Source organism: Pan troglodytes, chromosome 1 (assembly GCF_028858775.2).
Source record: "Pan troglodytes isolate AG18354 chromosome 1, NHGRI_mPanTro3-v2.0_pri, whole genome shotgun sequence".
In the NCBI taxonomy this organism is placed as follows: Eukaryota; Metazoa; Chordata; class Mammalia; order Primates; family Hominidae; genus Pan; species Pan troglodytes.
The window spans coordinates 8069328-8082916 of NC_072398.2; the positions used below are offsets into that span (position 1 = coordinate 8069328).

At 39.2% G+C, this 13589-nt stretch overlaps 1 protein-coding gene across 11 annotated transcripts in view; it reads left to right on the forward strand.

The window, feature by feature from the left end:
• RGS7 (regulator of G protein signaling 7) overlaps positions 1 to 13589 on the forward strand; it is a 599504-nt gene that overhangs the window by 258765 nt on the left and 327150 nt on the right. For all 11 annotated transcript variants that reach the window (XM_054660839.2, XM_054660842.2, XM_054660845.2 and 8 more), the window contains exon 3: positions 10109 to 10205. In XM_054660839.2, the coding sequence (XP_054516814.1) occupies positions 10109 to 10205 (97 nt within the window). The remainder of the gene's footprint in view (positions 1 to 10108; positions 10206 to 13589) is intronic.

The following is a 13589-nucleotide window of genomic DNA, read 5'->3' on the forward strand; positions in this document are numbered from 1 at the left end:
AAGAGAGAATTTCAAGCAGGCAGTATGTGAACTAAGTTGATAGCAAAGGTGGAATTGTGTTTGAAAATGACTACAGAGACACCTTCCAGAAAGGTTCAAATTGTCAAGTTGGAGAGGCAGAAGTAGAAGGATTCTGACAGAATTCATTATTCTGTGCAGGAGTCTTACTCATTCCCATCTTGACGCTGAAGATGAAGCAATTGATTAAAGTATTCATGTGCTCTGCCTCCTCCTTTCCTTTATAGCTCTCTATCCTGCCTACCCTCTAGGATCAGCTTAATCTTACTTTTCCCATGAAGTCTTTCCCAAATAGTTCAGGGGACATTGACAACTCTCCTATTTGAACTTTGACTGCAATAAAAATTAGCCACGAGGCTCCTTTTGAGAGTTAAAGAAGTGATACCTCCTAGGAACAAAAAAGAAATCTGGAAACCTAAGTTACTCTTTCACATACATTTAGCACCGCTGGTATTTTCTACCTCGGGGCAAATACTTACCATGCCGAAGAGTGCAATGTAATTAACCAGGTGGCCTATTTGGTCATGCTACTTCCGTCTTTCTGTCTTATATAGCTGTGAAATCTCATTCAGTTGTTTGACTTCTCTGTCCAACATTCTTTTCTGCATCAATTTTTGTCTTTCTTTGGCGCTTTTTTTTTTTTGAGACGGAGTCTCGGTCTGTTGCCCTGGCTGGAGTGCAGTGGTGTGTTCTCGGCTCACTGCAGCCTCTGCCTCCCGGGTTCAAGCGATTCTTCTGCCTCAGCCTCCCGATAGCTGGGATTACAGGCGGGCGTCACTACGCCCAGCTAATTTTTGTATTTTTAGTAGAGACCGGCTTTCACCATGTTGGCCAAGCTGGTCTCAAACTCCTGACCTCGTGATCCACCTGCCTTGGCATCCCAAAGTGCTGGGATTACAGGTGTGAGCCACCGCACCTGGCCCTTGGGCTCTTTCTCATTATTCAGCAACCACCCACTCTAATTTTTTTGAGACTGCTTTTCTTACACTTTTTTCTGCTATATAACTCTATCCATGTATCGTTCAATGGGTTTTTATATTGAATAAGGTGATAACGAATGCCTTTAGTTTCTCTGCCCAGCACCCCTTCCAACTCCACCTCCAGTGTTATAAATCAAAGTTTTTGCCCCAAAATTCAGGTATGGAAATTAGAGAAGGAATTTCTCCTTGGGTTCATATAAACTTGTCTGCATTAAATAATGAGATTCAGAAAATATGATTAAGTGTAGAATTTATTTGAGCACAAAGTTTGAGGCTGTCACTACCTGGGTAACACAGACTCCAAAAGAATGGGGTTAGTGCATCCAAGTGTGGAGGTAAGGTTTCACTTATATAGGTAGAGACAGAGAAATGTTAACAGAGTTGCAACATTTTTCATGCAAGACCAATTCTTAGATTATGTTACAGAAGTTTGATTAGTTATAGTTTACTACATTCCAAGGAAGACTGATTCGACATTTTATAAGGAGGAATAATAAACTCTTATTTATGGCACCTTTCAGCCTTTCCTAATCATCCACAGCACAAGAGTAACATACTGTAATCTGTAATCGGAGAAGCAGGAATTGCAGCTGCATGCTATGTGCTCAGGCCATATAGTCACATTTTTCTCAAAGCTCAAATAATTTAAAGTTCCAACAGCTTTAAGTTGGAATTATTTAATTTCACAAACTGTAAAGCTCAAGCAGTAAGGGCAGCCATTTTTGCTGTTCTGTGCATTGAAGAACTAAGAGAGGACTCTAGGCCGAGAAGACAAAGTGGGATCACCACAAGGAGCAGAGTGGAGGGGGCAGTAAGCATGCCCTAAAGGCGGGCTGCTTATGAGACCCACTCATGTGCCCATCTTCGAGTTCCAGAAAACATCCCACAGTACTTACAACACATGTCTTTGTTCATGACAATTGAATTTGGGATTCTGTCAACCCAAGTAATCCCAACAAACACAGTGAGCATAATTGTTTATTTATCTGTTTATTTATTTTCAGTAGAGGTTATATTCCTTGAGATGAATGAGAGAAATGCTTTATTTTAAAAAAAAAAAAAAAAGCAGAAACATCTATAAATTAGAAAAAAAACCTCTACTTTATTTCTGCAAAATCACAAAAGGATAAAATTTCTAAGTTTCTAAGCTTCTAAGCTTTCAAATGAGTTATGTTATCGTGTGTGTGTGTGTGTGTGGTGGTGTTTTTTTTTTTTTTTTGGAGACGGAGTCTCGCTCTGTCACCCAGGCTGGAGTTCAGTTGCGCGATCTCGGCTCACTGCAACCTCCGCCTCCCAGGTTCAAGGGATTCTCCTGCCTCAGACTCCTGATTAGCTGGGACTACAGGCACCTGCCACCACACATGACTAATTTTTTTGTATTTTTAGTAGAGACAGAATTTCGCCATGTTGGCCAGGCTGGTCTCAAACTCCAGACCTCAGGTGATCCGTTGGCCTCGGCTTCCCAAGTGCTGGGATTATAGGCATGAGCCACCATGCCTCACTGAGTTACTGTTTTTTAAATAAATAAATCTATATTTAAGATAAACTAGGACAGATTTACATGCAATAAGATTTTACTAGTTTCTATTTTTAGTCGATTATTCATGAAAATGGCAGTTTTTTTATATGAAAAGAGTAATTCTGAGTTAAGATACTGACTGCAATAAACTATAACATGGGGAAAAATCATATCAATTAGAAGCAGCTTTAATTGAATTATTACAGCAGAAAACAGTTTGTCTTGCAAATTTTAATCTCATTATTCTTAATTTAACTTTCATTAGAGACTGACTCTACTTTCTCTGTTTTCACTGATGAATTCAGAAGTGTAAATGATTTTCTGCATTCGAAAGGCTTTCTGAAGTAAAAAGAATTATAGGCGAATTTAAATTATGAAAACCTGCCACCACCTAATTGCCCAAGAAATCCAAGAAGCGCTTCAGTGATCATTTCTCCCATTTTCATAGCTAGCACTTAAAATGACAGAACACACCATAATTTGAAAGTATGTGCACATAGAAAAAAGCCATTCAATCTGCCCACTTAGTCTCCCATTTATATCTCCAAATGCCTGTGCTTAATGGTGGTTGTAAGGCAGAGTTGGAAAACTTCTTCTGAAATTTTGATTGATTCATTTCTTTTTCAGAATTACAGAGTACAAAACGTTTTAGCTTTACTTCATAACAAACGTTTTGCCTACAGTCATGGTGTCTCTGTAAAGCGATTGGCTTAATGAAATCAATAATAATGATATTGTGGTAAAGTTCCGGCAAATATAGCTACAAGTTAATTTAATTAAACTCCCATAATTGTTTAGAACATTAGAGAACTGGAAAGGTTTCAAGGCAGTGATTTTGTTTTCATCAATATGTGGGAGCCCTGTCTGGCAGCCCCTCTTGAATAATTAGTAACTCTCTTCAAAGAAGATGGACCTGTGTAATATGCTCCTTCTTTCATTCCGCCAAGTGTTCGGGCGGGGACTGTTTAACCTGAGCGTTTTTGAAATACATCACAAGCTTGAAGTGACATCTAAACTATTCCAAAGGAAATGCTAATTATGAATTCCTGGGAAAAGAGCAGGGTGTTGAAGTTCAATAGTGCCTTTCATCTTGAGGGCTTACACATGGCAATGAACTTGAGTGTCACATCTACAAGCAAGAAGACAGCCTCATCAACAGCCACTGATTTACTCTCTTGCGTTAAAGGAAGAAATTCCTCTAACAAGTAAGCTGAAGTATCTCTGCATTAGATAGAGCAGAAAAAATAAGAGGGATAAGGGTGTTTTAACCTGCACTACGCTGAGCTACTCTGTGTCACTATTTCTGATGCTGATAATGTATTTTTCACAAAAGTTACATACAAAGAAAAAAACATATCAAACATCTCAAGACCAAATCTTAAATTAACTTCCACTTTTGTTTTGAGGCTCTCAGAAAAAGCAAACATATGCCTTAAACAAAAATACATCAATCCCCTCTCCTCTTTTTAAAGTGAGCCTCCATTATGGACCAGGCACTTTATGTATTAACAATGCAAAGATGAGTAAGGTGAGAATTTTTTCCTCCAGAAGTTTACATCTAAGGGAAAACAGATAGTTTTACTAGTTAATGAAATATGGAGGGTTCTGTAACAGAAGCATAAAAAGTTTTGAATGAGTTCAGCAATACATATTCTCAAAATTACTTTGCAAAATACAGTTGTTTTACTTTTATCACACATAGTGAATCAGTTTGCATTAAAAAATTAAGTCTTGCAAACAGCACTCAATTTAATTTAATTTTTAATCTTCTAAATAACTTCGAGGCAAATTTGTCAAGAAAAGGTGACAGCAAAGACATTTTCATTTTGTTAAAAGTGAATGCCATCTCATTTCCCCTTCTAAATATGATTTTTTCATAGCTTACATAGCCTTTGCTTATATGCACAAATATTTCCCCTGACATTTCTTCAAATCAAATCTCCTGTCTTGCAGGGGCCAACATGAACTCAGTTTTTTACAGGAAATCAAAAACAGAGCTTACGTATAGGCATCTCTGACTACTTATTGCTTGACAATTTATTGCGTCTAACAAATATTTGCACTTAACTACAGCATCTTTGCCGGCTGAATTATAAAAGAAAAAGGATCCGTATCTTCCTAGTACAACGATGAAGGAAGAAAATTATGTTGATGATGATGATGATGATGGTGTTGGTGGTGGCATCATAGTAAGCATGTAATTAGCATTGTTTCACTAATTCTCACCCTTGATGTATACAATTTATGATTATCTCCATTTTACAGATGAGATAACCGAATCTTTGAGTGTTAAATTAACTCACCTGTTTAGATGGCTTGTAAGTAGTACAGTCAGGATTCAAACTCAGGTCTAACCGGCCTAAATGCATGTTTTTAATAACTACGTCTTGCATTGAAACTAAAATGTGCTGACAATTGGAAGCAAATACATTTGTATAAGGTCTTGTTTGATTTATTATTTTATTTTATTTATTTTTGAGACAGAGTCTCATTCTGTAGCCCAAGCTGGAGTGCAGTGGCAGGACCACAGCTCACTGCAGCCTTGACCTTCCGGGCTCAAGAGATCCTCTCACTTCAGCCTCCTGGGTAGCTGGGATCACAGGTGCTTGCCACCACGCCCAGTTCATTTTCGTATATATTTTTTTAAGAGATAGAGTTTTGCCATGTTGCCCAAGCTGGTCTCAAACTCCTGAGCTCAAGTCATCCTCCTGCGTTGGCCTCCCAAAGTGCTGAGATTACTGGCGTGAGCCACTGAGCCTGGCCTGGCTTTATTTAATTTAATAGCTTCATCTATTTGTCTGTAACAGGGAATTGGCTCTTTGACCTAGTGTGGAAACTTACCTCCTTCTGAATGCTGATGATTATTTCCAGACTTCAATCATTTTGTAGCTAGGAGAAGTCTTACAGATCATCTACTTTGAACTTCTTAAGAGTAAAGAAAATAGCCTTCAGAAAAATCCTTGGTGACCCAAGGCATGCCAGCTCTCCTGCCCATGCCCATCGTCTAGTGTTCTCTTCTCCCATGCCCAGTTTCCTCACCCTCAGAAACAGGCTTATGGAAGTGAAAACACACAACTCAATGGCATTTTAATGAATATATGCATGTGCATATATGTGTGTGCATACACATGTATACATGCATATATATGCGTGTGTGTAAGTATATATATATACACACACATATATACACACACATACATATATATATATGGGATACTTGAGGTACCTGAGTCTTTTGGCCTTAGACTAAATTGCCCCAAATATTTTCATATTTATTGGAGTTGCTTTTTACTATCCCTCATACCTCTGTCTAACTAACTTGCTCTGTTTTTTTTTTTGCTTGCTTGTAGCATTTTTCTTCTCATCCAATTGCTGTTGCTAATAGTGAGAAAACAGACCATCAAGCATGTTCAAGTCATGCTTAATATAAAAATTAATAGACTCTGAGTGAATGCTCGAGGGAACATCAACAGATAAGATGCATGTGTTTTTTTATGTGGACTTGGTGACTGTGACAACCAAAATGAGTGATTGAGACATAAATCTCAATCACTGAAGCTTGTTGAGCCAGCTTGTGGACAAGTTACGGATGCCTGTTTGGCTGTTTTTCCCAGAGGTTCTTAGGAGGTTTAGTATTTATACATTTTCCTTAAAAAAGAGGAGGCAACAGTGAGAGGAATGATTACATACTTGCAAGACTTTAATTAGTGCCCTGTAAGTTTACTTTTTACATAAGATAAGGTGAACATTTGAAGAAAAAGGGAATGGAGGGAGCAGACATCCCAGAGAGGAGTGAAGGAATGACTGATCTCATTTTAGCTTTGTTCTGTCCTGGGAAGATAAGTCATTAATCAACATTATCAATGTGGAGTCTTTCAAAAGGGTCAGTTTCTGTTTGCCCCTTAGGGAAGAAAGCCTGATAGTGGTTAGTGAGGAAGGGGTACAACGAGGTGTGTCCCACCCCCCATCCCATCATGGCCATGAACTTAGCTTCCAGGGTTTCCCTGGGGTCCCGTTAGCCAAGAGGGGGTCCCTTCAGTCATTTGAGGGCTAGAATTTTCTTTTTCTTTCTTAATTGATTTTAGTTTTTAGAAAGCAGGGTTTTTTTTTTTTATGTGTCTTTGTTTTTCATTTTGTTGTTGTTGTTGTTGTTTTCTTTTGTTTGTTTTTGTCTCATTCTAGGCCATGAGAAGGTTCATGGATAAATTATGTCTGGATAAAGATAAAAACAGCTGAATGCATGTACATGATCACGTTTTCAGTCTAGAACACCAATCCTATTTTTACTTGGAGTTAAAATTTTTTTCTCTTGTGGAAATGATGACTCAGAAAAATGGAGTATTTTGAAATACAACCACAGAAGTCACTTTTACTTTCCAGCCTCCTATTCTCACTCCTTTAGGATCCCATGAACTGAGAGGGGATGAGACTGTACAAAGAAAACACTGCCACTCATAGCTACGCACCTTAATTCAGCCCGAAGCAGAGGTGACTGCTGCCACATCTCTAGGTGCTGAGATGAAAGTGCGAGTCAGAGAGGTTTCCATGTCCCTCTAATCCAGCCTGCTTTAAACCATTAAGCAGATAATACAAGGGTTTAGAGGCTGATATGAGGCAGGACAAAGCAGCTTATTCTGCATTTCTGAACATTGTGGCAGGTCAATCATGAACAAATAGTAACAAAATAAAAAGTCATGAGAGTATATCTATTTTCATGTTTCTATACTTAGAGATCTTTATTACAAAAGAAGTGGGGTATTTGGTATTTGGTTATTGTTGGGGTCTTTTACAGGCCTGATAAAAGCATTTTTCTTTCTTTCTTTCTTTCTTTCTTTTTTTTTTTTTTTTTTTTTTTTTTTTTGTTTTTGAGGTGAAGTCTCACTCTGTCTCCCAGGCTGGAGGGCAGTGGTATGATCTCGGCTCACTGCAAGCTCTGCCTCTGGGGTTCAGGTGATTCTCCTGCCTCAGCCTCCTGAGTAGCTGGGATTACAGGCGCCTGTCACCATGCCCAGGTAATTTTTGTATTTTTAGTAGAGACAGGGTTGCGCCATGTTGGCCAGGCTGGTCTGGAACCCTTGACCTCAGGTGATCTGCCTGCCTTGGTCTCCCAAAGTGCTGGGATTACAGGCGTGAGCTACCGTGCCCAGCATCATATTCTTTTTATACTTGATTTCTGAGCCAACTTAGAACTATAACCATAAAGACAGGCACGTAGGGGTCACAACATCACCCTGATTGCTGATAAAGGTATTATGGAAGAATGTTTGTGCACAAGTCACTGTTAATCCTGAAACACAATCCTGAATAGACTTGCTCACCCACTAGGGCAGGCATCTCTACATCAGCAGAGTTAGATGTGGGCTTCTAGCTGAGAGAAAAAGAGTGGGCCCTGCAGGCCAGTTTCTCATTCCCAGCTCTTCTATCTGATAAGTCAGCTCAGCTCCCCTGGAGTAAATTAGGGGGCAGAGACAGGCAAGGGGATTAGGGTAATGGTGCTCCTTCCACATGGAAAGAAACATGAAGGTAGAGAATAAGCATCCCCAGATATCATGGGTGTGCATGGACATTTGGTCTAATATTTGTTGTTCTATATATGTACCAGGCTTTATATATGTTGTATCATTTGCCCTTAAAATACTTTACCCCACCCTAGGCCCAATGCAATCCCATGAAGAACGCTATGAAGAAATTATTACAAGTATTATTATCACCATTTTATGGATCAGAAAACTGAGTCTTAGAGAGGTTATTTAACTTACTCAAAGAACATAGATAATAATTACAAGAGCTAAGAGTCAAATACAAACCTGTGTTTCATTAAAACCCATTCTTTCCACATCTCCAGTTATTTGTCATAGTAATACATCTGTTCATAGTGTGATTACAACATAGTAATACATCCGTTGATACCAAGAACATTAGATTTCTTAGCTGAAAACCATTCTAAAGCTGTGTTGATGGAAATTTTTTTTTTTTTTTTTTTTTGAAACGGAGTCTCGCTCTTTTTCCCAGGCTGGAGTGCAGTGGCGCCATCTCGGCTCACTGCAAGCTCCGCCTCCTGGGTTCACTCCATTCTCCTGCCTCAGCCTCCCGAGTACCTGGGACTACAGGCGCCTGCCACCACGCCCAGCTAATTTTTCGTATTTTTAGTAGAGATGGGGTTTCACCGTGTTAGCCAGGATGGTCTCAATCTCCTGACCTCATGATCCGCCCGCCTCGGCCTCCCAAAGTGCTGGGATTACAGGTGTGAGCCACCGCGCCCGCCAATGGAAATTTGATAATTCATTAATATAAAGTTTAGACTGTGTTTTTTTGAACTGTTTACTTTGAAATAATTTTAGGCTTATAGATAAAAAGAAGATAACAGAATTCCCATACACCCTTTACTCAGCTTCCCTTAATGTTAATATCTTACATAACCATGGCATAATTATCAAAACAAGAAATTAACATTAGTACAACACTATTAGCTAAACTACATACTTTACTCAGATTTCACCTGGGTTGTCACTATTGACTGAATTTTTTGAGGGTAGGAACTGTATTGTATGCATTTTCATATCCACAGTGCCCAGTCATGTATCTGGTATAGAGTTAGTGATAAGTGGTTGTGGAATGAGTAAATGGATGAATGGATTTTAAGTCCCATACTACCACTTGGGTATGTTTGTGTGTCTCTGCATCTCCCAGGTTTAGAAGCCCATGAGTAAAGTCTGTGGCTATGATTTGAATGAATGAATGTTCTTCAAAACTAAATTCCACATTGACTTTGTGAAGCACAGCCCTTTAGAATTACCAGCAATTTGTAAAAGTAAAAGAGAGTGTACTGATGAGATTGAAACAAAGATAAAGGGGAATCTAGTGAACGGGCAGAAGGCTGTGGTGTTACATTCATTTTATTGTATATATATGTGTGTGTGTGTGCATGTGTGTGTACATGCACGTGTGTGTGTACTCGTGTGCATATATGTGTGTGTGTACATGTGCATGTGTGGCGTGTATGTGCACATGCATGAGTGTATGTGCACGAGAGTGTGTATGTGTGTGTATTTGTTTCATAACACACTTCGGTAAGTACCCAGGCAAGAGATGTAATAGTAATTGGCAATCAGTCCTGGATTTCTAGGCAGGTTTTAGAACTTTATTTTAAAACAAAATCACGGAAATTCTCTTGCTTGAAGAAGCAATTCAAGCAGATGCTTTTAAGGCTCTACTTGCTTTTGCACTGATTTCAGTAGAGGTAACATTAATGAAGCATGAATGTGCTATGACAATGGTTTCTAAAACCTTGTGAAATAAACACTCTTTGATCTTAAGCTTTATAACCAAGGTACATCAGGAGAAAGACAATATTCAAAGCACAAAATTCCTATTGGTAGCTTAATGGAACCTAACATGGCTGTTTTTCTTGCTGTTTCCTCCATCTGTTTTTAACAGAATTTAAACTATTAATGTGGCAAAAACTAGAAAGGCAAGAATACAGCATTGTTCTTAGTTGGGCAAAACAGGAATACAAAATTGTTATGAGAGCTGATTTTTTTTCAAAAAAGTTCAACTTCATAAAGGTTTTAATTATGTTATTATTGTTTAGATGGAAGACGTCATAGCACGGATGCAAGATGAAAAAAATGGAATTCCTATTCGTACGGTCAAAAGCTTTCTTTCCAAGATACCTAGCGTCTTCTCTGGTAAGTCTGCATGGAGCACAGTTCTATTTTCTCCTGTACCTCTTAGATAACTATTTAAAACTGATTCCAGCTGTTCACTAATGAAACTCTGCCTCTAATCCATTATTCAGTAACTACTTATAAAATGCCTGTGGTATATTTATCATGTGAAACACTTGAAATGATAGTAAAACAAAACACCAAAAATCATGACCCTGCTCTAGGTTAGTTTGTAAAGACCGAATGAACAAATGCGAAGTAAAACAATATTAAAATAAATAAAGACGTATAAAAAACAATGTTATGAAGGTTGTATATGGAAATTAGGAGGGTGAAAAAAATCAATGATTTCTTTTTCCTGACTGATGGGGAGTAAGGAAAGGGTTTCTACAGAGCAGTGGTGAGCTGTTTGAAAGATGAGGAAGAGCCATACTCTCTCAAGACTGCTGTCACCACCAACTGTGCTCACCGAACTCGGCAGTGATCAAACTGTAGAGAACTTGGGTCAGGTTATGAGGGTCTGTGAAAGCTAGCCAAAGAATCTAATTCTGATAAAAGGGGAAATATGGAGACGTTTAAAATTTTTGGCAGAGGATATTGTGATGAAAGTGCTCGGAATAAATTGGCATTCAGTAAGGGCAATAGCACTGTGACAAGGGTAAGGCTGTTGCAGGAACAGGTTTGGGTGCCCAGGTCCTGATATCCAAGGGCTGAAGGAATAGAGAGGAAAGAGCGTGAGGGTTTAGTGAATAACTAGGCATGCAGAATAAAAGACATAGCCCAATGGATTTCATTTTTTTGTTGTTGTTGGTTTATTTTAAAATGGGGAGACTGAGAGATGAAAGAATCATTATCCAAAATGAGGAACCCCCACGGATTTGATTGGCAATGACTGGAGAAACCCAAGACACAAGTAAGAGTCATAAGCTAAGCATCTGTGCTCTGACTCCAGGGGGCAGTGAAAGTGCCAGTTTTGGGGCCTGGGATGTGCTGGGGGGCATGGCCTGGCACAGCTTAGGGAAGAGGTGAGATCAGACAGCCCGAAGCCTCAGCAGCGAGGAGGGAGAAGAAGGTGGCTGATGCTGAGTGTGGGTGGGAAGGGTGCTTCAAGGGATTCCTGTACAAGGGTTGCAGGCTGCTTCCTCATGACCAGGATCAAGAGAAGATTCATGATCAGGAAGCTGTCAAGCCTAGGAAGAGGGTAGAGATCAGGACAGGAATAACAGGGAAGCAGGCCTCCGCGTTGGGGTTTGAGATCTGTGTTGCTGTCAGAGAGAAGAGAGGGAGCTTGGAGCTGAGGAGAGCTACTGTGGAATGACATTTTGTTCTAACGAAATGTGTCTTCTTTTTTCCCTGTTACTCCCTCTTATGCCCACTTCGTTCTAGTTTCTTGCTTTTTCTTAATGATGCCTTGCACTTTTTACATCTGTGGCTTCACTCCATTTCTCCTCTCCTCACCGTCCCACTTACAGGCCAGTCTGCCTGTTAAATTCCATCCATTCTTCAGTAGTCAGTTCAGAGAGCTCACTGGTGAAAACTCTCCTGAAGCTTTTGCCTCTGTGCTCTCAAAGACCTTGGTTTTTGCATCTCTTGTATGCTCCACTTTGTCTTAGAGTTATTTTGCATATGTCTTATATCCCTGGCTAAACCTTAAGCTCCATTTGGTCAAGGATTCAGAGTTAACTCCACATCTAAACACACATATAAAAATGTTACTCATATATATATTGATGAGCTAATGAAAGGGATGAACTTATCTCCTTTAGAATTCGGGCAGATAAATGCACTACGTTGCCATCCTGCACTGGGAACTGTGGTCAGTTCAACTGTGTATGGCCTGCTTAGAGGCATTCTAATTCAGGAATTATGAAAATACATAGGCTAAACAAAAAACTTTGCTCATCTGATTAAGTTTGGCTACAATTTTGTGATACCCACTCTAGTGGAGTCTAAAATTTTTGATTGAGTTCTTCAGATAGCAAATATCTCATCAGCAAGCTGTTGGAAGAATTCTTGGTTGACAACATTAAGATTTTAATTGAAAAATAAGATTGGACATACAGATTGAGAATTAACCTGGGAATCTCTGATAATTGTTTTAATGTTCACTGCTGTAAAATAACAGTGGTAGCTATTCAATAAAGAGAATATCAATGACATTTTTCACGTTAATGTAATTAGGTCCAAGTAATCATTTTATGTTCCCTGGAAACTTTGCAGGCGCGCTCTGCCTCGTAGGTTCAATTAGATGCTTTGTCGTGGATTTACTTGGTATATCTAGTATTATGTCTAGCACTTATCAGCTTCTTTATATTAATATTCCCAAATTATAATGTTCTCAAGCTCCATTCACTTTACTAGAAGTTTTCAGTCTTTTCTAGTTAATATCCCTCCCCAGATTTTTCTTATAATCTGTGGGGATTGTTAATTCCTCTATTCTTTTGTGGCCCAACTCGCAATGGACTGCTGGCTTTCCCAGCTCTTTCAGCTTCCCCCTTCTCTCCCTGAGCATGTTTCATGGTCTACTGCAGAGCTTCTAATGAAACAAGGAATCCGCTGACTTTATTGCCCTTAGTAGAACCAGAAACCATTGTGATGAAGTCCTGCCATATGTGAAAGGAGGGTAGTGCAGTTGTTGCAGACTGGAGTCAATCTTTGCTATGGACTGTTCCACACGGAAGGAAGGATGGCAAATGTTGTAAATCTAACTTTCTCAAGTTACCAATTTGTGCTCCTTAAAGCCTCATTACTTCCATGGACTGTTAGTATCAGAATCACTTGGAAACTTACAGGGAGAGATGTGTTAAAGAATGCGAAATTACAGCCACATAGTTCCAGTGTTCTATGCCACCGTAGAATGACTATAGTTAACAATAATATATTGTGTAGCTTCAAATAGCTAGGAGGACATTCAGCCGTCCTGACAGAAAGAAATGATAAATATTTAAGATAATGGATATGTTAATTACTCAAAAAGGATAAATGTTTATCATTTCTCACTTTTCATTATTTATCACCATACATTATTTGTTTCTTGTTTTGTTTTGTTTTTTGAGACAGTCTTGCTGTCACCCAGGCTGGAGTGCAGTGGTGCAAACGTGGCAGCCTCACCCTCCTGAGCTCAAGCAATCCTCCTGCCTCAGCATCCCAAGTAGCTGGGACCACAGGCACCTGCCACCACGCCTGGTTGATTTTTAATTTTTTGTTTGTTTGTTTTGGTAGAGACAAGATCTCACCATGTTGCCTAGGCTAGTCTCAAATTCCTGGGCTCCAGTGATCTTCCTGCCTTGGCCTCCCAAAGTGCTGGGATTATAGGCATGAGCCCAGCCATCATACATTATTTGTATCAAAACATCACTATGTATCCCATGAATATGTACAATTATTATTTGTTAATTTTAAAAG